The following is a 24,806-nucleotide window of genomic DNA, read 5'->3' as shown; positions in this document are numbered from 1 at the left end:
TTGGTATGTTCTTAACAATCATTAATTCCCTGAAATTACAAACTAGTTACCTTAACCTTGCTTGAGTGATCCTTCCTAACTTCTCAGTCCAAACAAATACTGAATTTCTACAGATGGCTAATCTTATCCACTGCATTTTAAAACTTTCTATTGTGGACCAGGTGTGGTGGCTCATGCCTGTAATCCCAGCACTTTGGGAGGCCAAGGCGGGTGGATCACTTGAGGACAGGAGTTCGAGACCAGCCTGGCCAACATGGTGAAACTCCATCTCTACTTAAAAAAAAAAAAAAAAAAAAAAATTAGCTAGGCATGGTGGCGCATGCCTGTAGTCCCAGCTACTTGGGAGGCTGAGGCATGAGAATCACTTGAACCCAGGAGGCAAAGGTTGCAGTGAGATAAGATCACACCATTGCACTCCAGCCTGGGCGAGAGTGAGACTATGTCTAAAAATAAATAAATAAATAAAACTTTCTATTGTGGATAATCTCAAACATATATACATGCAGAGAAATGGTTTAATGAACTCCCACGTACCCATCAACCAGTTTCAACAATTATCAACATACAGCCAATCTTATTTCATCTCTACTCTCCTACTTTCCTCGTCCTCCAATCATTTTAAAGCTAATCCAAGGCATCTCAAGTATACATCTTCATACATTTGTAGGACGTTTTATTTTAACCACAATTCCTAAGGGAAAAAAACCTCAATAATTCCTTAACATCTATTACGTTTCAGCATTAATATTTTCCCAATTGTCTCAAGTGGTTTTTCCAGCTTCATTTGTTAGCTATTGATTTTTTTAAAATTTCACACTTAGGGGAGATATCTTTGCCTTTTTTGGAGATGCCCCACTGCAAGGCAAGTGCCTCCCTCCTCTAATGCCTTTACGATCCCCTATCCGGGGGGATGCAGTTCTCCTGGCTGCTCCACCTCAGCCAGCAGTTCTTAGCCTGGGGTCCACGGATAGACTTTAGAGGGTCTGTGAACATGGATGAATTTAAAGGGTCTGAACAGCTACATCTTCATTTTTGTTAACTTCTAAATGAAATTTGACATTTCTTTCAAGTACTAATAGATCTGTTAAAATTTATAGGAGACCACTGGTTTGGACTGAGTCCCTGCCCTAGGCCCAACAAACCAAACCAAAATGGAGTCACTTGTGCTAAAGTTCCATGTCAGCAAGCCAAAGCAAAGTTGTTCATCTGACTTCTGAGAAATTAGAAGAGATAATAGCCAAGCCCCCAAACATGCCAGTTTTAGCCAGCATAAGGGACTTCCCTCTGCTTTAACCTTTACAAATAAATTAACTTTGAAACCACCCATTTTTTGTTTTCCGTTTCTGCTTTCCTCAGCCCCTGTCTATAAAACCAACTTCCTCTGCTCAGCTCATTGAAACCCTCATTCTCTAAGAATGAGGTGTTGCCCAACCTTAGAATCTCAAATAAAAGCTAATTAAGATCTTTATACTATGTTTGTCGTAATTTTTTCTTTTGACAGAGGCAATAAACCACCAGTAGTATTAGGTTTATCTGTGACTTCATCATCAACAGGAATCACAGGTATTTTCATATTGCACTATAGTTGCAGAAATCTTGATTTACTGCCTACATTCATCACTATTTGAAATCATGGTAGTTTCTAGATCTTGTTATTAAATATGTTAATACGTATCTATATTACATCACAAATTTACTTTTTTCAATATTTGACAGGTATTTCATTCTAACAGGTTTCCTTTGTAATTCAATGAATTTTAAGAGGATTATCCTAGATCTCATTAGATAATCAAAGGGATCCATGGCACCAAAGAAAGATTATAAATTCCAGTTATCCTTCTGGCCTCATTTCAAACATAACCTCTTCAGAAGCCTTTTAAGACCACTTTGGCCAGGTGCTGTGGCTCATGGCTGTAATCCCAGCACTCTGGGAGGCCGAGGTGGGCAGATCACTTGAGGTCAGGAGTTCGAGACCAGCCTGGCCAACATGGCAAAACCCCGTCTCTACTAAAAATACAAAAATTTGCCGGGTGTGGTGGCTCATGCCTGTAATCCCAGCACTTTGGGAGGCCGAGGCAGGTGGATCACCTGAGGTCAGGAGTTCGAGACCAGCCTGGCCAACATGGTGAAACCCCGTCTCTACTAAAAATACAAAAATTCGCCGGGCATGATGGCAGGTGCCTGTAATCCCAGCTACTCAGGAGGCTGAGGCAGGAGAATCACTTGAACCCAGGAGGTGGAGGTTGCAGTGGGCCGAGATCACGCCACTGCACTCCAGCCTGGGGGACAAGAGCAAGACTTCGTCTAAAAAATAAAATAAAATAAATAAAAATACAAAAATTATCCAGGCAAGGTAGTGTATGCCTGTAATCCCAGCTACTCTACTGGGGAGGCTGAAGCAGGAGAATTGTTTGAACCTGCGAGGCAGAAGTTGCAGTGAGCCAAGATCATGCCACTGCACTCCAACCTCAGCAACACAAGACTCCATCTCAAAAAAAAAAGAAAAAAAAAAAAAAAAAGAAAGAAGACCACCTTAAAGCAGGTCTAAAGCGGCAGCATTCCCAAGGTACCCTAAATTGACTTCTCTCAAAACAATACAATAATATTCAATTTTTTGTTGTTGTTGAGATGGAGTCTCACTCTGTTGCCCAGGCTGGAGGCACGATCTCAGCTCACTGCAATCTTGGTCTCCCAGGTTCAAGTGATTCTGCTGCCTCAGCCTCCTGAGTAGCTGGGATTACAGGCTTGCACCACCACACCAGGCTAATTTTTGTATTTTTATTAGAGACTTGGTTTCACCATGTTGGCCGGGCTGGTCTTGAACTCCTGACCTCAGGAGATCCACCTGACTCGGCCTCCCAAAGTGGAGGGATTACAGGCATGAGCCACCGTGCCAGGCCAGTACTGTAGTCTTCTAAGAATGGAAGGCTCTTGTGTATCTAGTCCATTCCTGACACACAGTAGGGGACAAAAAGATACTGGCGAACTGGCAGTTTCTAGACTTTTCTTCACAACAGCTTATTGTGCTTGGCATGACTCAGACTGTGAGATGTCAAGGGGGATTTAACTGAAAGGTTTTGAGAAGGGCTTTGGCTTTAGCCCTCTTGGGAAAACAGCCTATTAACCATGAATTCTCTCCCCCCTTCTCCATTTATAGATTATTTCTCTGTATTTATTCCCATGGCAGCAATTGCCCCGGTAATCTGAGGGGGAGACTTTTACAGTTCCTACCAGATACCAGATGGGTCTCAAGTTGTTGTTCTCTTACAGATAGGATGTTCAAGTTAGAGTTGTGGCCAACATACAGGAAACAAGTCAATATGCAAATAAGTACAAACAGGCCATTTAAGAAACTATAGAAAGTTCCTCGTTTGATATATAAAAACCTGTGATACCTGTGATAACAACATAATGAAACCATTTAAGAACTTGTGATATTTTGGTTTTAGATGACTTGGCTTTAACAACAATCTAAAGAATGTCCAATGCTCCAATGAATCTGACTGCCATAGTAAACAGGAAAGGGAGACATTTAAAGCAAAACAGTGGGGGAAGGGGGTCATGGGGTAGCAGAAATGTGGGCAAAAATGTCAACTTATAGCAAAATGCCTTGGGTTTATCTCACTGTCTAGGAATTTGCACAGACTGTCACCTCAACTATGAGTACAAGGTTCCAGTTATGCACAAAAGCTACAAACAGGCCACCTTTACAATTAAGGTAAATCTTTAAAAAACAAAGGCCAGCAGAATTACATAAATACCTATTTGCAATTGTGGAATCCTAACCTGGAACGCAGGGAAAGATAGAAACAAACGACCCCAAGTAAAAACGCACAGAAATGGAGTGGAAATCTGGCTTGTAAGCAGTGTTGGGATTATCCTGAAATTAAGGATTACAGCCTAAATCCTCTGAATTTAGTATCAAAATGAACTTCCACAATAATGAAGAAATATTTCCTATTACTTTTGAAAAATCTCTTCCCCCTGATGAAATATATTTCCCCTGTAGAAATTTGGTGGCGGGAGGCATGAACATGAAAATAGAAACCACCTATAATCCCATTATTAAAATTGTGGGATTAGATTGTTTTTAAAGTCTATTTCCAGTAATTCTGGAAGATTTATTTTTTCAGAATTTAAGTTCTTTCATGACTATAGTTAACAATATCTTATTGTATACTTCAAAATAGCTAGAAAAGATACGCAATATTCCCAACACAAAGAAATGATAAATGTTGGAGGTCATGGTTATCTCAGTTTAGATTTCATCATTACACATTGTATGCTTGTATCAAAACGTCACAGGCGCCCCAGATATATGTAAAGCTGTTATATATCCATACACATTTTTAAAGACTTTTTTCACTACTAAAATTCTTCTTTTTTTTTGAGACGGAGTCTCGCTTTTTTGCTCAGGCTGGACTGCAGTGGCGCAATCTTGGCTCACTGCAACCTCCACCTCCCGGGTTCAAGCAATTCTCTGCCTCAGCCTCCTGAGTAGCTGGGATTACAGGCGCCCGCCACCATGCCCAGCTAATTTTTCTATTTTTAGCAGAGATGGGGTTTCGCCATCTTGGCTAGGCTTATCTTGAACTCCTGACCTCGTGATCTACCTGCCTCAGCCTCCCAAAGTGCTGGGATTACAGGCGTGAGCCACTGCCACGGGCTCACTACTAAAATTCTTAAAACATTGGTAAACTATGCAACGATTTATACCGTTCAAAATATATATGCTTCCATAATCTCATCCCCTCAGAAAAATCCTATACCAAAGTAACAATTTATACTGTTCAAAATATATATGCCTCCATAATCTCATCCCCTCAGAAAACTCCTACACCAAAGCAGTGTAAGCATTATCACCATTCCATAACGGAGCAAACAGAATCTGAGGGGTAATTCATATGTCTAAATTCTCTAGCTATTTGCAATTAAAATTGAGGGTTTAAACCTGAATCTCCTAAAACAGAGGCCAGAGCCCCTTCTGCCTGCCTTAAAAATCTCCAGAGGTGGAAACCCAAAGTTTAGGAATTATTAGAAGAGCTTTGTAAGCTGTTTCTCCTCTGTTAAAATACTGATTTCAACAAAGTATCGATTACCTAGTATGTGTGAAAGACCATGAATAAACACAACAACAGTGCTCACTGTTGCAATGGGAAATAAGGGGAAAGGAAAATAAAGCAAATCAATTAAGTATCATATGCAGTAGAATATTGATACATGCAGTAAAAGCAGCACAAAATATTTTTCCATTTCCAAAGAGGGCATGAACTCTTGAAAGAAGGGATGCCTTGAAGGCCAGACTACTTTGAGTGCTAGGCACAACTCCTGTAGGGGATAATGCAGGTGTCTAAGCAGGGAAGTAACCAAAACACAAGGCTGTAGGCTGCTTACACGGTTGTAGGAAAGTGTAAATGAATCCAATGGTGTCTGATCTCATTACTCTCCCAAGTAAGAGTTCTCTCCTCCCCTCCTTCCACCCAGAACAGAAAAAACTTGCTCTGGATTCTTAAAAAATTATCTAAGTTTTTCAAATTAGCACTGAAAAAAAGTAAGACAGGCTACAGGCTTCTCTGAAGCCAGTTTAACCATTATTTTGAATAGTTTAATCTTTTTTTGTTTTTACATAAAAGGAAATTTTTGTTTTTTTCGTTTTTACATTAAAAATGATGCCTACCAAAAATACTGATCAATTTTTAGGAGGATTGTTTGAAACCCTCCAAGAGTCTTTGAAAGAATATTTGTGGTTCTACTTACAAAATACCCTTTGGCAGTCTCCAAGTTGTCTATTTCCATAATAAGTCAGAATCTTAGGGATCTTGTCCTAGTATTTTCACCAGTTCTCTGCACTATTTTTCATTCGCTCAGATGAGTTTGTTCCCAGACCATTTTTCTGGACTGTCTCATTTTAAATTTCACTGGTGGTGGGATAGGAGCTGATTTTTTGTTCTTCAACTATATATTTTTCTGAATTAAAAAAAGATCTTTTTTTTTTTTTTTTTTTTTTTTTGAGACGGAGTTTCACTCTTTCGCCCAGACTGGAGTGAAGCGGCAGGATCTCGGCTCACTGTGACCTCCGCCCTGCAGGTTCAAGAGATTCTCCTGCCTCAGCCTTCCGAGTAGCTGGGATTACAGGGATGCACCACCATGCCCAGCTACTTTTTGTATTTTTAGTAGAGACAGGGTTTCGCCATGTTGGCCAGGCTGGTCTCGAACTCCTGACCTCAGTGATCCATCCGCCTCAGCCTCCCAAAGTGCTAGGATTACAGGCGTGAGCCACTGCGCCAAGCTGTGTATTACTTTGTAATCTAATTCCCAATAAACATTCTAAACAGTTACTTTAAAACTTGTACAAGTGATTCCATTCATGTAAAGGTCAAAAACAAGCTAAACAGGATGCTAGCTCACCGGGTGGTGACCGGATGAGCTGATAATGCTCTCAACTCCTTATCTAGGAATAGGTTGCATGGGCATGTTTACTTTATGAAAATTCATCAAACTATACACTTAGGATTTATGCCCTTTTCTGTAATGTAGATTTCAATAAAAAGTTTAAGGGAAGGAGAAACACGTTGAAAAGGCTCAAATTAAGGAGAGGGCCCTTATAAAGTTTAGGGGGCCTCCTGAAGGTTGCAATAAGAGGAACATATGCAAGGGTCATTGTTTAGCAAGGAAGTAGGCTCTTTAACTGCCTGGTTACTTTTACAAGAGCACATGGCATTCTTTTAGGCTATTAGAGAGACCTCAGAAATCTACATCGTGATCTCTACATCTGCCCAGGCACAGTTGTGATGGAGCAGGCAGCAAGGACAGTCTGTGGGAATCCCCTGGCTGGTAAGGGGGCTTAGCCATTACTGCCATCTCATCTCCCCTACTGAGACTGGAAACTTACTTTCATGAAGCAACTTATAAAAGGAAAGAAAAAAGAAAGTCAACTGTAATGGTGGTGAAGAAACCTAAGATAGTAATTATTCTTAGCCAAAAACAGCTTTGGATAAAGAGTAAAATACTGCATTGTGCAATGCTCAGATCTAGGAACCAGTGGACTACATATTACAGGAACAAGAGACTCATGAATATGTTTCCCGAAATATTCCAAGCTAAATCTCCTGAATAGTTTTACACATGAATTTTATACTTTTTTTTTTTTTTTTTGAGATGGAGTTTCGCTCTGTCACCCAGGCTGGAGTGCAGTGGCACGATCTCGGCTCACTGCAAGCTCCGCCTCCCGGGTTCACGCCAATCTCCTGCCTCGGCCTCCCAAGTAGCTGGGACTACAGGCACCCGCCACCACGCCCGGCTAATTTTTTGTGTTTTTACTAGAGATGGGGTTTCACCATGTTAGCCAGGATGGTCTCGATCTCCTGACCTCGTGATCCACCCGCCTTGGCCTACCAAAGTGCTAGGATTACAGGCGTGAGCCACCACACCCAGCTGAATTTTATACCTATTTAATCATGAAGGTCTGAACTGGATTATTTCATTTCCATGACGCTTTGCAATATCTTATGGATAATATTAGATAATAAAGTGTTATTTGTAGATTTAGAGAATCTCAGATATCTTTGGATACTTTCAGAATACCAATGATCTAGCTTAAATGTTTAATCATCCTCGATACCACAGAAAACAAAGCAGTTGTTTGTAATCTCCTATGCTAATCAATAGGCATCATTCTCCCAACTTACAAATATTTACACTTCTTTCAGCTACACTTGAAAGATACGCTAAAATAAGTACCAGTTATAGTGTTTTATAAATGCTCTAACAGGAAACATCAATACAATTTATTAACTATTAGCAATAATCAGGCCTCGGATGAACCTCATAGACTACGATAATACAATTAAGACTATGTCTCTACACAAATACAAACAGTGATGATCGTTTAGGACTATTCTGAAATCTCCCACTGAGTTAAAAAACAAAGTCTACGAAACAAAGTAGGAAAGAGTTCCTTGACCACGTAAAACATTTGGCTAGTTTAATAGTTTTGTTTTTAGACTAGAGACACGGTCTCACTTTGTGGCCCAGTCTGGTCTCAAACCCTAGCCTCAAGCAATTCTTCTACTTCGGCCTCCCAAAGTGCTGGGATTATAGGCGTGAGCCACCATGCCTAGCCTAGTTTAATAGTTTTTAAATGCCTAGTTTTTCTGCATTTTAGGTTTCTGGCAAACTCTACAGTAGGTCTTTTCTTTCTTTTTTTTTTTTGAGATGGAGTCTTGCTCTGTTGCCTAGGCTGGAGTGCAACTGCACAATCTCAGCTCACTGCAACCTTCACCTCCCAGGTTCAAGTGATTCTCCTGCCTCAGTGTCCCAAGTAGCTGGGATTATGGGTGCTTGCCATATTTTTTGTATTTTTAGTAGAGACAAAGTTTCACCACATTGGCCAGACTGGTCTCGAACTCCTGACCTCAAGTGATCTGCCTGCCTCTGCCTCCCAAAGTGCTGGGATTACAGGCTTGAGCCATCGCGCCTGGCCTACAGTAGGTCATTAAATTCAATTTAGTGTAAAACATATTCTACGCTCTTTTGATGTAGAATATGCTAAAAATGGTACCTGGTGACTTCAATATCATTGCAAGCCATACTTTCCTAGAATTATAAAAGTGTATTTCAGAAACCCTGCTCAAGGGGAGGGTCTACTGTATACACCTTTTATGTTACTAGGTAAAATTAATGGATATTGAGATTGCACATTTGCCTTTGTTTTGATGATAGATTTGTATTCAAAAGTTTAAAACTGTATAATGTGATCACTTCTAAGGAAGGACTGTGTAATTCTCCGCTTGTTTGAATTCTCAGCACCTGGTTCAGGAAATAATCAAAGCTTTAGTAAGTACTCATTATGATGAACTGCTTCACTGTTCTAGAGTCTTTTACATTTTTCTGTGCACAGACACAAAAGTCCTGGGTCTACTGTACCAATTTAAGGGGGAGGAGCTTATAATTTAAGTACAGACCCTTTTTGGGGGAAGCATGGGTTGGGACATGGAGAAAGGTGTTCTGATGGGACACTGGTTAATATCCATGATTATCTTTACAGTCAAGTGGCCTACACATAACTGAACTACTTGAAGGGGACCATTTATAAGATTAGCAGCATAGAGGGCCATTTTAATGCCCTAGTCTAGCATCTTTCATTTTAGTTTGTTAAGCTAGGCAAAAGGTATTATATTATTATTTTTTTTTTATTGAGACAAGGTCTCGCTCCCATCACCTAACCTGGAGTACAGTGGCACGGTCTTGGCTCACTGTAGCCTTGACTTCCCAGGTTCAGGTGATTCTCCCACCTCTGTCTCCCAAGTAAGCTGGGACTACAGGCACACGCCGCCACACCAGCCTAATTTTTGTATTTTTTTTTGTAGAGATGGGGTTTTACCACGTTGCCCAGGCTGGTCTTGAATTCCTGAGCTTGGGCAATCTGTCTCCCTCGGCATCCTAAAGTGCTGAGATTATAGGCATAAGCCACCACACTCAGCCAAAAATGTAGTATTTTAATAAAATATCCAGCAAAAATGTAAACAAATCAAGATCACAGCAGAGAGAAAGCAACATGTATTTTATGATTATTTGAATGGAGCAAAACATCTGAACACACTGTGAAATCAGGAACTATGATTTTTTTTTTTCAAATTTAGGATATGGTTTGGTAGTAGGTGGGAGGGATATGTCACCAAGGAGGAGGTATAAGTTCCCTCTCCGGTGGGAAGTTCAACAGTGTGGGTAGTCTTCTTTCTTAAGCTAGGTGGTGGATATATGGGTATTCATTGTATTGTTCTCTTACCCCATTCTGTATATCTTAAATATTGCATGTTTTAGGCCGGGTGTGGTGGCCCATGCTTGTAATCCCAGCACTTTGGGAGGCCAAGGCAGGTGGATCATCTGAGGACAGGAGTTCGAGACCAGCCTGGCTAACATAGTGAAACCCCATCTCTACTAAAAATACAAAAATTTGCCAGGCGTGGTGGCAGGCGCCTGTAATCCCAGCTACTCGGGAGGCGGTTCTTATTCTCAAAAAAGTTTGTGTTAAAAAATAAAATGCTGCATCTAATTGCAAGTGCTTTTTTACCAGTATGTGATTGGCATAACAGCAATACATCGAAGTGTCAAAAGTGTAACTCTCCTGCCAAGTGAATTACCTCAATTTCCTGTAACTGCTCCTGATTGGTTGTATACATCTGCTGAAGAGAGTCCTCCAACTCTGTGTTCCGATCCAGTAATGTCTTCCCAAGCTCAGCAGCAAGTTGAAGATCTAGCACAACAAATGAATCTTAGAATAATACAAATGATCTCACATCAACAATTTATATAACCCAGTCCTTCAAAAAAGAACATGTAGTTTAAGTCACATCCCAATGGAAGGTGGAGTGGCACAGAAGGAAACCCGAGTTCTACTTAAAATTCAGTTAAACTGATGCCTCCAGCAGGTAATGTATTCTCTTATGTACCCATACTTGTAAGAAGTGAAAAATGGTCATCTACTTTATGGAGATGCAGTTATTTGTTCAGGAATGATCATTCCGCAGTGTTACTTCTAAAATCCTATTTGCTAGTACAATGAATGTATTCATATCCTGACAGTCTACTTTTTTGAATGGACCCTTGAGCCAAGGTATAGGTGGAGCTTTCAAAAATCTTTAAAGTTCCCATGAATTTGGCTGCTGTGAATACAACTGTTAAAGTTTATTGTCATATATCCTGGACTCCTAAGGGGACTAAAATTTATTAAGTCAAGAAAAGGAAAAATACATCAGCATTAAGAACACTGCCCCAGGTCACTCTACTTCTCTTCGTGTCCTTCTGTAAGATGAGCAACTAGAAAACCAAAACAGAAATGTGGTTTTTGAGGTAATTACATGTCAGTAGTTCATACTTCCATTTAGCACAGAACCATATTTTATTTTAAACCTCATTTTTCAACTCTCTCTATTCTTAGGTATAATGCCCATAAAACAGGATTTGTTTATATTATACTCAACTCCCAGAAATGAAAATTTAGTTAACAATATAAGAAAGGACACTAGTTGTAACATAGGTCATTGAAATACTTCTTTGCATAGTAAATCTTATGGAGCAGTCCTTTGATACAGTGGGAAATGCACTGCACTCTGGGCAGGTAAGTCTCAGGCCCAGTTCTATCATTTACCAGAACACTTTCAATATGGTGACTTTAAGGCCCCTATAGTTAGTATTCTTGTTTAGAGAGATGACTGTCTTATCAATATAAGATTGTGAAAATCAAATGAAATAATACATAAAGGAGTACTTTACAAACTAAGTTGCAATACGCACGCAAAGTACTATTAATAGTCATTGATTCACAAATGAATGTTTTTGTTGCCAGGCACTATGCTAAGCATTAGCTATAGAACAGTGAATAAAATGAAGTCCTGCTTTGCTGACATTCCCAGATTAGTGGAGGAAGCCAGACAAATGAGTAACTAAACTCACATACTGTGATAAACAGTATTCATGCATGCATGCATATACTCAATAATATCAGACACTATTCTAGGCACTGGGATGGTGCCCAGGAGCCATAAGGAACTCACATTAAAAAAAATCCCTGCCCTCATGGAGCTTATATTCTACTGGGAGAAACAGCATAATAAAACTTGATAGCGATAAATGCTAAAGAGAAAAAAATAAAGCAAGGAAGAAGTACAGGAGGAGTGTGGATGTGGGAGGCTGAAATTTAAGAACATGTGACCAGGGCCACATTAGAATCAATGTGTGAAGGAACAGAATAAGTGACCCATGTGTATCCATCCAGGGAAACAGCACTCCAGGCAGAGGCAAGGCAAGTGCAAAGCACCCGGGAGGAAGCATGACTGAGTCATTAAGGAGGCTGAGGAGGGTGGAGCAGAATGTATTGGGCAGGGAGGGGAGGCGGAAGACTCAAATCAGAGGGGCTCCAAGATGGCCAGTTTGCGGAGGGCCTAACTAAAGAGGTCAAGAGTTTGGCCTTTACTCCAAATGAAGGAATCCAATGGAGGTTTAACAGGATCACTCTGGCTGCTGTTATACAGGGTGAATGGGACAAAGGTGGGAGCAGAGTGACAGAAAGATACTGCAATCGTCTGGGTGAGAGATGATGGTGGCTTGGACCAGGGTGGCAGAGATGAAGATGGGAGAGGAGGGGCAGAATTCTGACATGTTTTGAAAGTAAAGCTAAAGGATTTGTTGACCAATTCAATATAAAGTCTAAAAGATAAAGCGGGGGAGAAAAACCTGGATTTGGTGATAATGAACAAAGGGCTTTCTTTTTCTGTCTCTTTATTAGGCACGGTCTCGCTCTGTTGCCATGCTGGAGTGCAGTGGTGCACTCATGGCTGACTGTAGCCTTGGATTCCTGGGCTCAAGTGATCTTCCTGCCTCAGCCTGCCAAATAGCTGGGACTACAGGCATGCACTACCAAACCCAGCTTACTTACTGATTTATTGTAGAGACAGGGTCTTACAATGCTGTCCAGGAATATCTCAAACTTCTGGCCTCAACACATCCTCCCACGTCAGCCTCCCAAAATGTTGGGATTACAGGCATGAGCCACTGTGCCCAGCCTAGGGCCCAATTTAGAAAGGGAGGTCATAAGGAAGGTCTGACAAGACCTTTTAGCTGAAGCTTGAAGGATGAAGAACTTGCCATGAATTTGGCATATTCTACAACCTGACAAGCAGCCAGTATGATAGAAGCATGAGGGATCAGATCATATAGGATTTTATAGCCCATGGTAGGTAAAGTTTAAATTTTATCCTAGGTATGATGGAAAGTAGCCTCAGTTATTGTCATAAAAGTATTATGAAAAAAATTTATCATAAAAACAAGGAAACTCACTACATAATGATTTTTAAACTTAATTTTTAGAGGTTGACAAATAAGGCTTAATGGCTATCCACCACTACTCATAGTAAAACTTAGCATTGAGTAAATGGTAACAACAGCATTAGTTGTTGTAATGTCCACTCAAGTGCATAATTAGTATTCTACTTGGTTAGTTTTCACTCTGGAAAAAGCAGCAAAACCTACCACACCCAACTCCAGATCATTTAAAAACATTTTACACCCGTTTAAAATAAAACAGTATACTGTTGGTAGATAGGTGCTAAAACACATTCTCTTGTGATTTCAAAACTAAAAATGTCTATTAGTCATTACATTCATTAAGACTTTAGAGGCCAGGTGCAGTGGGTCATGCCTATAATCCCAGCACTTTGGGAGGGTGAGCCAGGTGGACTGCTTGAGCTCAGAAGTTCGAGACCAGCCAGGGCAACGTGGTGAAATTACATCTCTACCAAAAATACAGTGAGGCCCTGTCTCAAAAATAAAAAAATAAAAAATAAAAAAAAGACTTCCATTAAGTCTATGAAATAACTTGTATTTACAAAACACAGAACTTTTACAAATAGCTCAAAGCATTTAAGAGACATTAGTCTTTTTCTTGTCATTATTTATTTATTTTTTTTGAGATGGAGTCTCCCACTCTTGTCACCCAGGCTGGAGGGCAGTGGTGCGATCTCGGCTCACTGCAACCTCTGCCTCCTGGATTCAAGCGATTCTCCTGCCTCAGCCTCCTGAGTAGCTGGGATTACAGGCACCCACCACCACACCTGGCTGATTTTTGTATTGTTAGTAGAGATGGGGTTTCACTATGCTGGCCAGGCTGGTCTCGAAATCCTGACCTCAAGTGATCCGCCCATCGCGGCCTCCCCAAGTGCTGGGGATTATAGGCATGAGCCACTGCCCCCAGCCTACTTTTTGTTTTCTAGAGACATTAGTCTTTATATCTTTAAAGGTATTTAGTCCAGTTTCTCAGATGAGACAGCCTGAAGCACAAAACTGTTAATTGACCTAATCAAGCTCCAAGGTGAGTCACGGATCAAACAGAAACTCTTAGGTCAACAGGTTCTCACTCATCACGATTCTTTGTTATCTTCATCTGCAGAGTTTTAAGGCAATTGAAAGAGAGGTCCGCAGGCTTCTTTAAGGTAGAGAATACAAATGTTCCCCTTGTCGAGGTACTTAATTTCTTCTACTTGTTTTCACAGATTGCAATGAGAAATTAGAGTTCAACTATTTGGGTTTTTATTGCCTGCTCTGCTAGTGAAAGCACATACAACCCCAGGCAAGTTAATACCCTGTTTTCACCAAATGAAAAAGGAACTATGTATGGCTCAACATGTTCCAGAAAAAATGATTTTGTACTCACAGAGTGTGTAATGTGTATACATAGACCCATATGGAAGCTACCACACTGTATTAAAGACAAAGTATAAAAACATTACCTAGGTATTACTTAAGTCTTTCCTTCTTAAATGTGTGAAGTGGTAATTCCTCACTGGGAAGGCTCAGATTCACCAAAGATGCTCTTAACCAGCAATCAAAGCCTGAGCCAAGGACCGGGTGTGGTGGCTCACACCTGTAATCTCAGCACTTTGGGACGCCAAGGCAGGAGGACTGTTTGAGGCCAAGAGTTCGAGACCAGCATGGGCAACATAGCAAGACCTTGTCAGAATCCAGACTGACTTGAGACTATCACCACTTTCATTCAGTTATGGAACTACCTGTGCTACTTAAGAGCAGCCAGGAACCTCTTCCCTGCTCCTGCAGAAAGAGATACCAAGGACAGCACTCTTTAGTAGATAGCAAACAAAAAAGAATTTGAGACTTGTCCTTATCTCAAACCTTATTTCCAGTAAAACAAAGCACCAGCCTGGCTCAGAAACCTGAAGTCTCGATCTCCTAAATATTTATAGGCTGTTAAGGATAGAATTTTAACAAGTCCCAACTACAAGAAAGCTCCTGTGAAGTCACACTGTATAACAGGATATTACTTCATCTGTTAGCTTAAAGACACCGGACTTTGTCCTTAAAAAAAGTTCATTTCCTGTTGAGTAGCAGCTGGCTTCCATAACCAAAAGAGGCCAAAAGCTGGCAGTAAGCCCAAGAAAGTTTTCTAAATAATTAGTGGAGGGAATAGAATATTGAATGTCCCTTATAGTTTTAATTAAGGCACAAAAGAAAAGGAAATAATATAGTTTCGAAGCCTTAAACACCTGTTCATCTCTACAGGATTAAAAAATGAATTTTCATTAAGAGGGTCTTTTCTAAATCCGAATGAACTGGCCTGGCTTAGGCAACTACTAAAAATACTGTAGATTTATTGCAGGCTTGAGAATTTCAACATATCAATACCTTCATATGTTGAATATTCTTTCACTAATGAGTCTTTGCAGGTAATAATATATTTTTAATGGTGTAAACTGTTAGCTTTAAACAGATACTCAGCTCTATGCTTTAGGCAAAAAATTAGTACTGGCAGCTGTAGTCTGTAGGAGTAATTCACTAACAGTAAGGCTGAAAGTTTTTCCTATTACAAAGTCAAATGCGTCATTTAGTGATGCTTCTGTTTAACTCCTGTTGCCAATGTTACTATAATTGGGAAAGCAGAAAACCTGAATATAAATATCAAGAAAAATGATGCTGTCAGTTTTAATAACCCTCCAAACAGTGATTCAGCAAAATAGTTGTACACAAGGAGGATGTACTCATCCTGAAATTTTAGGATTCCTTTAAACTAAGAGTTCATTTACTGATCCACATAACAGAAACCTGAATCCTTATTCTAAGTTTGCACAGCTCACCAAATGACAATAGCAGCTGGTTTAAAAGAAAATCCAGTCTCTGAAGTCTTTCCACCTTGTTCTCAGGGGCATGTTTCAAAGCAAGCACCATCATTACCTGCACTGAAGGCTCCTGCTGTCCCAGAAAAGATCTTACCCACAGAGATTATTGTCAGTATTCCTACTGAGCCAACTCAGCTCTCTGACAAAAGACAGTCTCTTCATCAAAGTGTTTTGTAACAGCAAAGGGTTTTCTCCTCCTGCCTACACAAAAGCTTTACATGTTTCTAACAAGGTATGAATAGTAGACCAGAGTTTACTGAGGTTAGAAATTTCCAGCAATTTCAATTTAAAAAAGGATACCCTAGGAAACTTTGATACAAAGATTCAATCTATTCAGAGCATGGCTTACTACTGCTAAAGGAAAACATTCTATAGTTGTAAGATACTGAGAACAGGATCATTAAAAGTTGTTTTCCAGCCAGGTGCGGTGGTTCACGCCTGTAATCCCAGCACTTTGGGAGGCCGAGGCGGGTAAATCACGAGGTCAGGAGATTGAGACCATCCTGGCTAACATGGTGAAACCCCGTCTCTACTAAAAATACAAAAATTAGCTGGGTGTGGTGGCACGTGTCTGTAATCCCAGCTACTTGGGAGGCTGAGGCAGGAAAATGGCTTGAACACGGGAGGCGGAGATTGCAGTGAGCCAAGAGCGTGTCACTGCACTCCAGCCTGGGGACAGAGCGAGACTCCACCTCAAAAAAAAAAAAAAAAAAAAAAGTTTTAAGCAGTTCTCTCCAAATAAGCCTTGCTCAGTAATAATAATGAGGATGTTAAAAAACGGACAGATGCCTGCACATAAAATCCCACTAAACTTGCTGAATAATCTGTTTAACAGGACAGACCTGCTCCCAAACTTAATTCAGCAGCAAGTGTCTACTGAGGGCCTACAATGTACGAGGCGCTGTAGTGGGCACATCCCATGAGGCGGCACCTCCAGGCTTCTCTAGTGAACAGATTCCTGGAACATTCACTCTATGGGAGTAGGAATCCTACCTATCCACTCATGTGGGGAGGTGCTGTGGCCCCAGGGCCCAGGCGAATACCTGGCAAAGAGCAGATAATACATTTTTGATAAATGAACAAGTTTTAAAATGTTAAAAGTTTAGGAGTTAAATATAACTTAGCAAAACTGGGGAAAGGATACCCTTTTATTCACACTGTAGCCTTTATTCTTTGACAGGCCATATTCACAAGTTACAATTGTTGGAATTTCACATCTTCTACTCGTACTCCATATAGTTGGTTATGACACAGAGGGTTAAGTCAAAGTCCACTGTGATAACGTAACAGCCCTTTGAAAAACACAGAAATGCAACTAGCAGTAAAGAGGTTCAGATGTGTATGTGTGTGTGTGTGTGTGTTTTGAGAGGGAGTTTCGTTCTTGTCATCCAGGCTGGAGTGCAATGGCACGATCTCAGCTCACTGCAACTCCGCCTCCCAGTTTCAAGCAATTCTCCTGCCTCAGCCTCCCGAGTAGCTTTGATTACAGGGGCCTGCCACCACACCCACCTAATTTTGTATTTTTAGTGGAGATGGAGTTTCACCATGTTGGCCAGGCTGGTCTCGAATTCCTGGCCTCAGGTTATATGCCCGCCTCGGCCTCCCAAAGTGCTAGGATTACAGGCATGAGTCACTGCGCCCAGCCCAGACCTGTGTTTTTAAGGTTAAACTTGAAGAGCTGATGACTTTATTTTGATCAGAGGTTAAAGAGAATTCCTCATGTAACCCTGACACGTTGCACTTGCTGCTCGGTAGATTGAAGTGTTACAGCTGTTGTTCCTAACAACCTCCCACAGGGGGAGAATGCAGCGTGGACTAAGGCACCTGATGGAAGACAGCCATGAAAACAATTCTGTGCGAGTGCTTCAGTGCAGTTCAACAAATATTAAAATCGAGCTTCCAGTATGTGCCAAGTATTATGCTAGATGCTGGAAACACAAGAAAAAAGAACCTGCCCCCTCTATGCCCTTAAAGATTAATGCTTCTTAAATACAGGAAAGAGAAATATTTAGTTGTGATGATACAAATTAAATTATAGGGAAGTACTGCAGTGGTACAGTGGTTGCCTCACAAATCCTGGAGAAACTATCAAACTAGGCCATCAATCCTTACGGGGAAATCTGAAAACAGGTTTGTTAATACGTATAATAAATTTGTCTCTTGGACATAAAGAAGATGGTGCCAAACACTGCACTGCAACCACTAAGTAGCTTGGACTCTGTAAGTGTAATAAAGGTGAATTACTTTGGTTAAAGTGATTGCATGTTAATTTAAGAAATTATCTTCCTCCAAAAGAGGTGCTCATTTTATTTTCCTTTTCTGAGTTATTCAGTTCTACATTCTTTTCTTCTGCCATGTTCAGTGGTTAGCATGAACAAGCAACATGATCATTTAATATTCAACTAAATGAGATGTTAATTTTCATTGCAAGATTAGAGCTGAAAGCATTTACACAGAATTGCAGAAACTGAAGATGCCTGAAAAATTCCTGAGGATTGTTCAGTACTCAGTATAGCGGTTAAGAACGTTTGCTCTGGAGTCTTAAGGAGAACCCTAGCACTCCCCAACATTACTACCTCTATTGTGTTACTGGGAGAATTAAATGAGCAACTGTGTTATGGGCCTATCAGTGTTAGGCACATAAAAAGTGTTCCCCAACTGCTAGCTCCTGCTATTAGTATAAGAAAAAGGGGGGCCCCACTGGCCCCAAAGAGTGGGCTACTCTACGATTGTTCTCTGGAGACACCATCGGCAGGCCTGTTTCTAAGTGAAAGCTGGCGTGCAAACTGAAGAAAAGTGGCAGAGACAGATGCGCTCTTTCTTCTGTCGTTTCAATTGGCATCTGGTGAACTATACCTAACAGCTTAACGCCCAACTGAAAAAAACTGTAAACTAGGATGGTAAGGAAGAGATGGGGTTTGAGCAGTGACTACAACTCTTCTTCTGAGTGTGTGGGTTCAAAAAACACTCCCTCCCACACTTAGCTTTAGGCAAGCCACTTTACCGTTTTAATCTCCGCTTTCCTCATATGGAAAATGGGATAACAAAAGTGTGTAATTGGATTGTTTGTACCTCAATGGATAAATGCTGGGATGGACGCCCCGTTCTCCATCACGTGCTTATTTCACACTGCGTGCCTGTATCCAAACATCTCATGTACCCCACAAATATATACACCTACCATGTACCCTCAAACATTAATAAATTTTTAAAAAGTTACTGTCTCCTGGAGTTACGGTGCGGAGCGCACAGCTCCCGCTACACCGCAAAACAACTACCACCTGCAGCAGCCGGCCCTCCGCGCTGGCCATGAAAGGCGCTGGGCTAGACAGCCTGCGACGTTGCGGCTTCTCGGGCTATGCCACTTACTGCGGGACACACTGGCTCACCTGGGTCTGCCTCGGAGGAATGCAGTGAGGATTAAACTAGCTAATCCACGGAAAGCGCTTAAAACGGTGCCTGGCTCGTCCCTGGCCCCCACGCGCCTCGGGGCTGATATTCAACTGCGCATTAGCAAGGCCGTGGGCCCCGTGCCGAGGCTTCCTGCGGGCGGGATCCGCGGGCACGACCGCCCCAGCCGCCAGGTGAGCCCGAGCCCTTCTCGGCACCTGCATCCTCCGCCGCCACAAAAAGCAACTTTTTAACAGTTTCGCAGCAGGGGCCTCCCGGGCCAGGCCGCCGCCCGCCCGCGGGGCGCCCCCGCCCTCACCTTGCTGGAGGTCCTGGTGGTCGTACCACGGCTCGTCCTCCTTCATCTCAAACTCCTCTACCAGGTTTTCCGCCAGCATCTCGGCTGGGTCTTCTAGGGGCAGCGGCCCCCGCCGCCGTCCCGCCTCAGCCGCTGCCCCGGGCTCTTCCCCGGCCCCTCCGCCCTCAGCCAGAGCCGCCCTCGGGCGGGACGCGCCGCCGCCCACACTCCGCTGCGCCGCCTCAGCCCCGTTCCCGCCGGCGGCCGCCGACCGGCCGGCTGCCTCGACTCGCCTCGCGCCTACCGACGGCCCCAACGGCCGGGCATTACGGCGCGAACGCCTGGAGCCGGGTTCTCACGCAGCCGCCGGTCTTCACGCCGCCGCCGGTCTTCACGCTGCCGCCGGGCCCAACGTGGCACTTTGGCAGAACCCTCCCCGGCCGGGGATGCGATTCAAACCCCCGGCGGCGCCTCAACCAATCGCGAGCGGGCTGCTGGCCGAGCGGCAGGGACTTCGTCCAATCGTCTCTCTCCAAAGACCGGCGGCTCGCCCGGTATCGAGGGCAAGCAGCCAATGGTGGGTCCGGAATAAACAAAGAAGGCGGGGAAAGAGTGAAGGGGTGCGGCCGAAAGCCCGTCCCCTGATCTGCGCTGTGAGGCTCCTAGGAGGGCGTTCTGGGTTCCGGGCTGGGGAGCTGGCGGAGGCGCGTCTTACCCCTGTGGTGGGTGTCCCGAGGCCGGCGCGTCTGTGGACAGGCAGCGCAGGCCGGAGGGCCTAGGACTCCGGCCTCTGAGAGGCGGGCGGTTGTCCAGGGGAGTCCTTCGTGCCGGCGGGAAGCGCAAGGGTGCCGGAAGCCTGAGGTCCGCCGCCCGGCCACCCCTTCTCGCATCTTGACTCTGAGATTTGCTCCGGGTCCGGCGGGGAGACTCGAGGTCAATCGGGAGTTTGGGTTGAGAAAACGCCCACTGAGCGGTAGCTCTTGTCTCCTTGACATCTGAGCCCTGGGAATTAAACTCACGCTCCCTAAAACGGTGGGCATCAGACCCCCTTGAGAATCTGGGGCGGTGAGGGATGCCCGAAGCTGTCCACTTGGAGGGCGAAAATTGTAAGCAGTGTTGCAACGATTTTTAAAAGGTACCCCTAGACCACAAGTTAAGCATCTGGGGACGTGACATTGCACCTGGAGGGGACAGGCTGCAGCCCCAGCACTTAGTAGCCAGCGAGGCAGAGCACGCTGCCCTCCACCGACATAACCCAGCAAATACTGCTCGTAGGTAAAGCTTTAAGCACCACCTTGCAGACAAAGCACGGAAACTCTTAAGCAGGATGACAGACCTGAAGGTCAATGTTCTCAACCTTGACGTAAAGGTAAAGGTGCAGCTGATGGAAGACAACAGGGCCAATATCTAACTAACTTTGAGCAACGAAACAAAAAAAAATCGAGGTTTAAGTATACAATTGAAAGATTATCTCTAGAACATGAGGTAATAAACTGTTAGAAATTCAGAGAGAGGGAAGAGGTGGAGAGGAGTGTTAAATCCTGATCTATTTTAGCAGTGAGTCGACAGATAATACCTTACATTGATAATCCAATGAATAGTTTCCACAAATATGGAGAGAGCTGCCAGAACTAAAAATGGGAAGCAATTAAGAGTTTTCCGAGGCTGGACACGGTGGCTCACGCCTGTAATCCCAGCATTTTGGGAGGCCGAGGCGGGCGGATCACCTGAGGTCGAGAGTTCGAGGCCAGCCTGACCAACATGGAGAAACCCCATCTCTACTAAAAATACAAAATTAGCTGGGCGTGGTGGCGCATGCCTGTAATCCCAACTACTTGGAAGGCTGAGGCAGGAGAATTGCTTGAAACCCGGGAGGTGGAAGTTGCAGTGAGCCGAGATTGCGCCATTGCACTCCAGCCTGGGCAAAAACTGCGCCTCAAAAACCAAACAAAAAAAAAAAGTTTTCCTAAGAGGAGGAGTGATTTGAGGCTGGGGACTTTGGCTTTTTGTTATAAACCCTTCTGCGATCTTGCTTTTTTAGTTACTTGCACATTAAAAATAAGGGAAATTGTAGGGAAGGAATTATAGACTCAAGCTACTTTTTTGTCTTTCTGTATAAAAAAAGACTTGGGTAATTTGGAAGGGGGGAAAAACTCATCCTGAATAATTCTTGTGGGTAATAAAATTCAGGGTGTCTCTCTGCCTCCCATCTTTGCTCAAACCAGCATAACCTAACCTCACGCTGATGCTGTATCAAACAGCACTTGACTCCAGGGTTACCTTACACATAGGCTGTAGGCTACTCTGGAGAAGTCTTGCCAAGGACAAGACCTCCCACTGTGGAGTTGTTACCTGAAGTTTTACCCTTCAGTCCTTAAAGGAGACTGCTGAATAGAGTGGAAAGCACAAGGGACCTAGAGTGAGAAAACCTAGAGTTCTCGCCATACTCAGTACCAGCAGAGAAGCCTTTTAGCAAACAGTTTACAGGAAAGATGATTGTTTGCCTTGCTCACAGAGCTATCTGAATCAGAGAGACCCTGAAAGCAAGTATTTTGTGCTCATTTTAAATGTAAGGCTGTGTTCTTGTGACCTATACTGTAGAAGTGCAGGTACCCTTGAGGACCAATTATGAGCATCACAATAAATAATCATAGTAATGGATTATAACCCATTGAATAAAAAGGAAAGAATCCATGAGTCCATACTGATATAAATAAATGGGAGAGAAAAGAAAACTTTCTTACAGTAGGATGCCAAGCAAAAAATGTAGAAGGAATAACACTGTTAGAAAGTAATAATAATAATAAAAGAGGAATGGTAAACTCACAAATCCCTTTCTTCAAAAAGGCAAAATGTTACTGGCACACCTGTAATCCCAGCTACTTGGGGGGCTGAGGTGAGAGAATTGCTTGAGTCCAGGAGTTTGAGGTTACGATGAGCTATGATAGGTGACAGCAGAGCAAGACCCTGTCTCAAAAAAAAAAAAAAAAAAAAAAAGGCTGTGTGCAGTGGCTTATGCCATAATCCCAGCTCTTTGGGAGGCTGAGGCAGGCAGATCACCTGAGGTTGGGAGTTCAAGACCAGCCTGGCCAATAAGGTGGCCCATCTCTACTAAAAATACAAAAATTAGCTGGGAGTGGTGGTGCAAGCCTGTAATCCCAGCTACATGGGAGGCCAAGACACAAGAATCCTTTGAACCTCGGAGGCAGAGGTTGCAGTGATCCGAGACCGTGACACTGTACTCCAGCCTGGGCAATAGAGTGAGACTCTGTCTCAAAAAAAAAAAAAAAAAAAAAAAAAAAAGAAAGAAAAGAAAGTGAGGTCCTGTAAAGCCTCTTCTACTGCCCTAGTTGTCCATCGAGATATTCAGAGTTCAAATAAGATCACTTCAAACAAACTATCTTAATCACTAAAGATAGAACCCTTTGGAAAGATAGCAAGTTGGATTTAGGAATAATTGGCAATGGTGATTTGTGGAAGCTAAAGGGCTAGAATCATGCAGGGGCATTTTTTTTTTTTTTTTTTGAGAGAGTCTCACGCTTGTCACCCAGGCTGGAGTGCGATGGCGTGATCTTGGCTCACTGCAACCTCTGCCTCCTGGGTTCAAGTGATTCTCCTGCCTCAGCCTCCCAAATAGCTGGGATTAAAGGCGCCCACCACCACGCCTGGCTAATTTTTGAATTTTTAATAGAGATGGGGTTTCACCATGTTGGCCAGGCTGGACTTGAACTCCTGACCTCAGGCAATCCACCAGCCTCAGCCTCCCAAAGTGCTAGGATTACAGGTGTGAGCCACCGCGCACGGCCCCCTTCACGATTCTTATCACTGATTCGCAAGGTTCAAAGTGCCCGCTGTTTGCTCCATCGAAAACAGAAGCTCATTTTGACTTCAAATGCGTATTGAAATGTTCTTTAACAATTCTCCATTTTTTTTCTTTTTCAGAGTCTCACCATGTGGCCTAGGCTGGAGTGCAGTGACACCATCTCTGCTCACTGTCACCTCCACCTCCCTGGTTCAAGTGATTCTCGTGCCTCAGCCTCCTGAGTAGCTGGAATTACAGGCATGTGCCACCATATTTGGCTAGTTTTTGTGTTTCAAGTAGAGTCAGGGTTTAGCCATGTTGGCCAGGCTGATCTCAAACTCCTGGCCTCAAGTGATCTGCCTGCCTCAGCCTCCCAAAGTGCTAGGATTACAGGTGTGAGCCACCGTGCCCAATCAACAATTCTCCTTTAAAAAAGAAAAGAAAAGAAAGATATGGAGAATTAAAATTTTTGAGGGTCAGGCGTGGTGGCTCACGCCTGTAATCTCAACACTTTGGGAGGCCTAGGTGGGCAGATCACGAGGTTAGGAGTTTGAGACCAGCCTGGCCAACATGGTGAAACCACGTCTCTACTAAAAATACAAAAATTAGCTGAGCATGGTGGCGCATGCCTGGAATCCCAGCTACTTGGGAGGCCAAGGCAGGAGAATCACTTGAACCCGGGAGGCAGAGGTTGCAGTGAGCTAAGATCATGCCACCGCACTCCAGCCTGGGCAACGGAGTGAGACTTCCTCTCAAAAAAAATAAATAAGTGAATAAATAAAGTTATTGATAGTTTAAAAAAGCAAAAAAACCCACAAATTTTATGTCTTTTGGTGTGTTATTGGGTTGTTTTTAAGGACACTATTTAAGGAAACTTCTTTTCCCCTGGAAAATCTTGAACAAAAATTGCATTGAAAAACTGGTGTCAGTTTTCCGTGCTAAATTTGGAGAAGTTTCCATTGTTCTTTTAGAGTCTACTCAGTCATAGTTTAGAAGCAATCATAAGTAACCTTTTCAGTGACGTTAATATTATTTGGTTTAGTAGGTCAGTAAATAACCACCCAAGTTGATTCCAAAAGGAGAATTTATGGTGTTCATAATAATTCACCATTATTTAATGAACTTGCCCAGCCTAACTAACCATGGCACCATTTTGCTACTATTTAATTCTTTTTGTTTGTTTCTTCGTTTATTTTTGAGACAAGATGTCACTCTCTCACCCAGGCTGGAGTACAGTGGCGCTATCACAGCTCACTGAAGCTTCAACCTCCCAGGGCTCAGGTGATCCTCCTACCTCAGCCTCCCTAGTAGCTGGGACTACAGGCATGTGCGACCACATCTGGCTAATTTTTGTATTCTCTGTTGAGACAGGTTTTCACCATGTTGCCCAGGTTGGTCTTGAACTCCTGGGCTCAAACAATCTGCCTGTCTTGGCCTCCCAAAATGCTGGGATTGCAGGCCTGAGTCACCATGCCTGGCCAACTTTTTAAGTTTTCTTTATAAAATATGTTGTGATAAATAAGATCAGATTCAGAAATCCTTTGTCTTTGGTTGTAAAGATAAAATGCTCTTGTTCTCTTTTGTTTTATTGCTATAGTAAAGTCATGTAAGGAGAGTTTTTAGGTAGCAA

The 24,806-nt window shown here is 42.9% G+C and overlaps 1 protein-coding gene across 1 annotated transcript in view; it reads right to left on the bottom strand.

Moving 5' to 3' along the window:
• CDR2 (cerebellar degeneration related protein 2) overlaps positions 1–19,803 on the bottom strand; it is a 28,341-nt gene extending 8,538 nt beyond the window's left edge. Inside the window, exons 1-2 of the mRNA XM_004057340.5 lie at positions 19,396–19,803; positions 10,143–10,255 (exon numbers count right to left, since the gene is read on the bottom strand). Of these exons, the coding sequence (XP_004057388.1) occupies positions 10,143–10,255; positions 19,396–19,474 (192 nt within the window). The 5' untranslated portion in view covers positions 19,475–19,803. The remainder of the gene's footprint in view (positions 1–10,142; positions 10,256–19,395) is intronic.
• Between the last annotated feature and the right edge of the window lie 5,003 nt (positions 19,804–24,806).

This window comes from Gorilla gorilla, chromosome 18, assembly GCF_029281585.2.
Source record: "Gorilla gorilla gorilla isolate KB3781 chromosome 18, NHGRI_mGorGor1-v2.1_pri, whole genome shotgun sequence".
Classification (NCBI taxonomy): Eukaryota; Metazoa; Chordata; class Mammalia; order Primates; family Hominidae; genus Gorilla; species Gorilla gorilla.
This window is presented reverse-complemented; position numbering and strand designations above follow the sequence as displayed.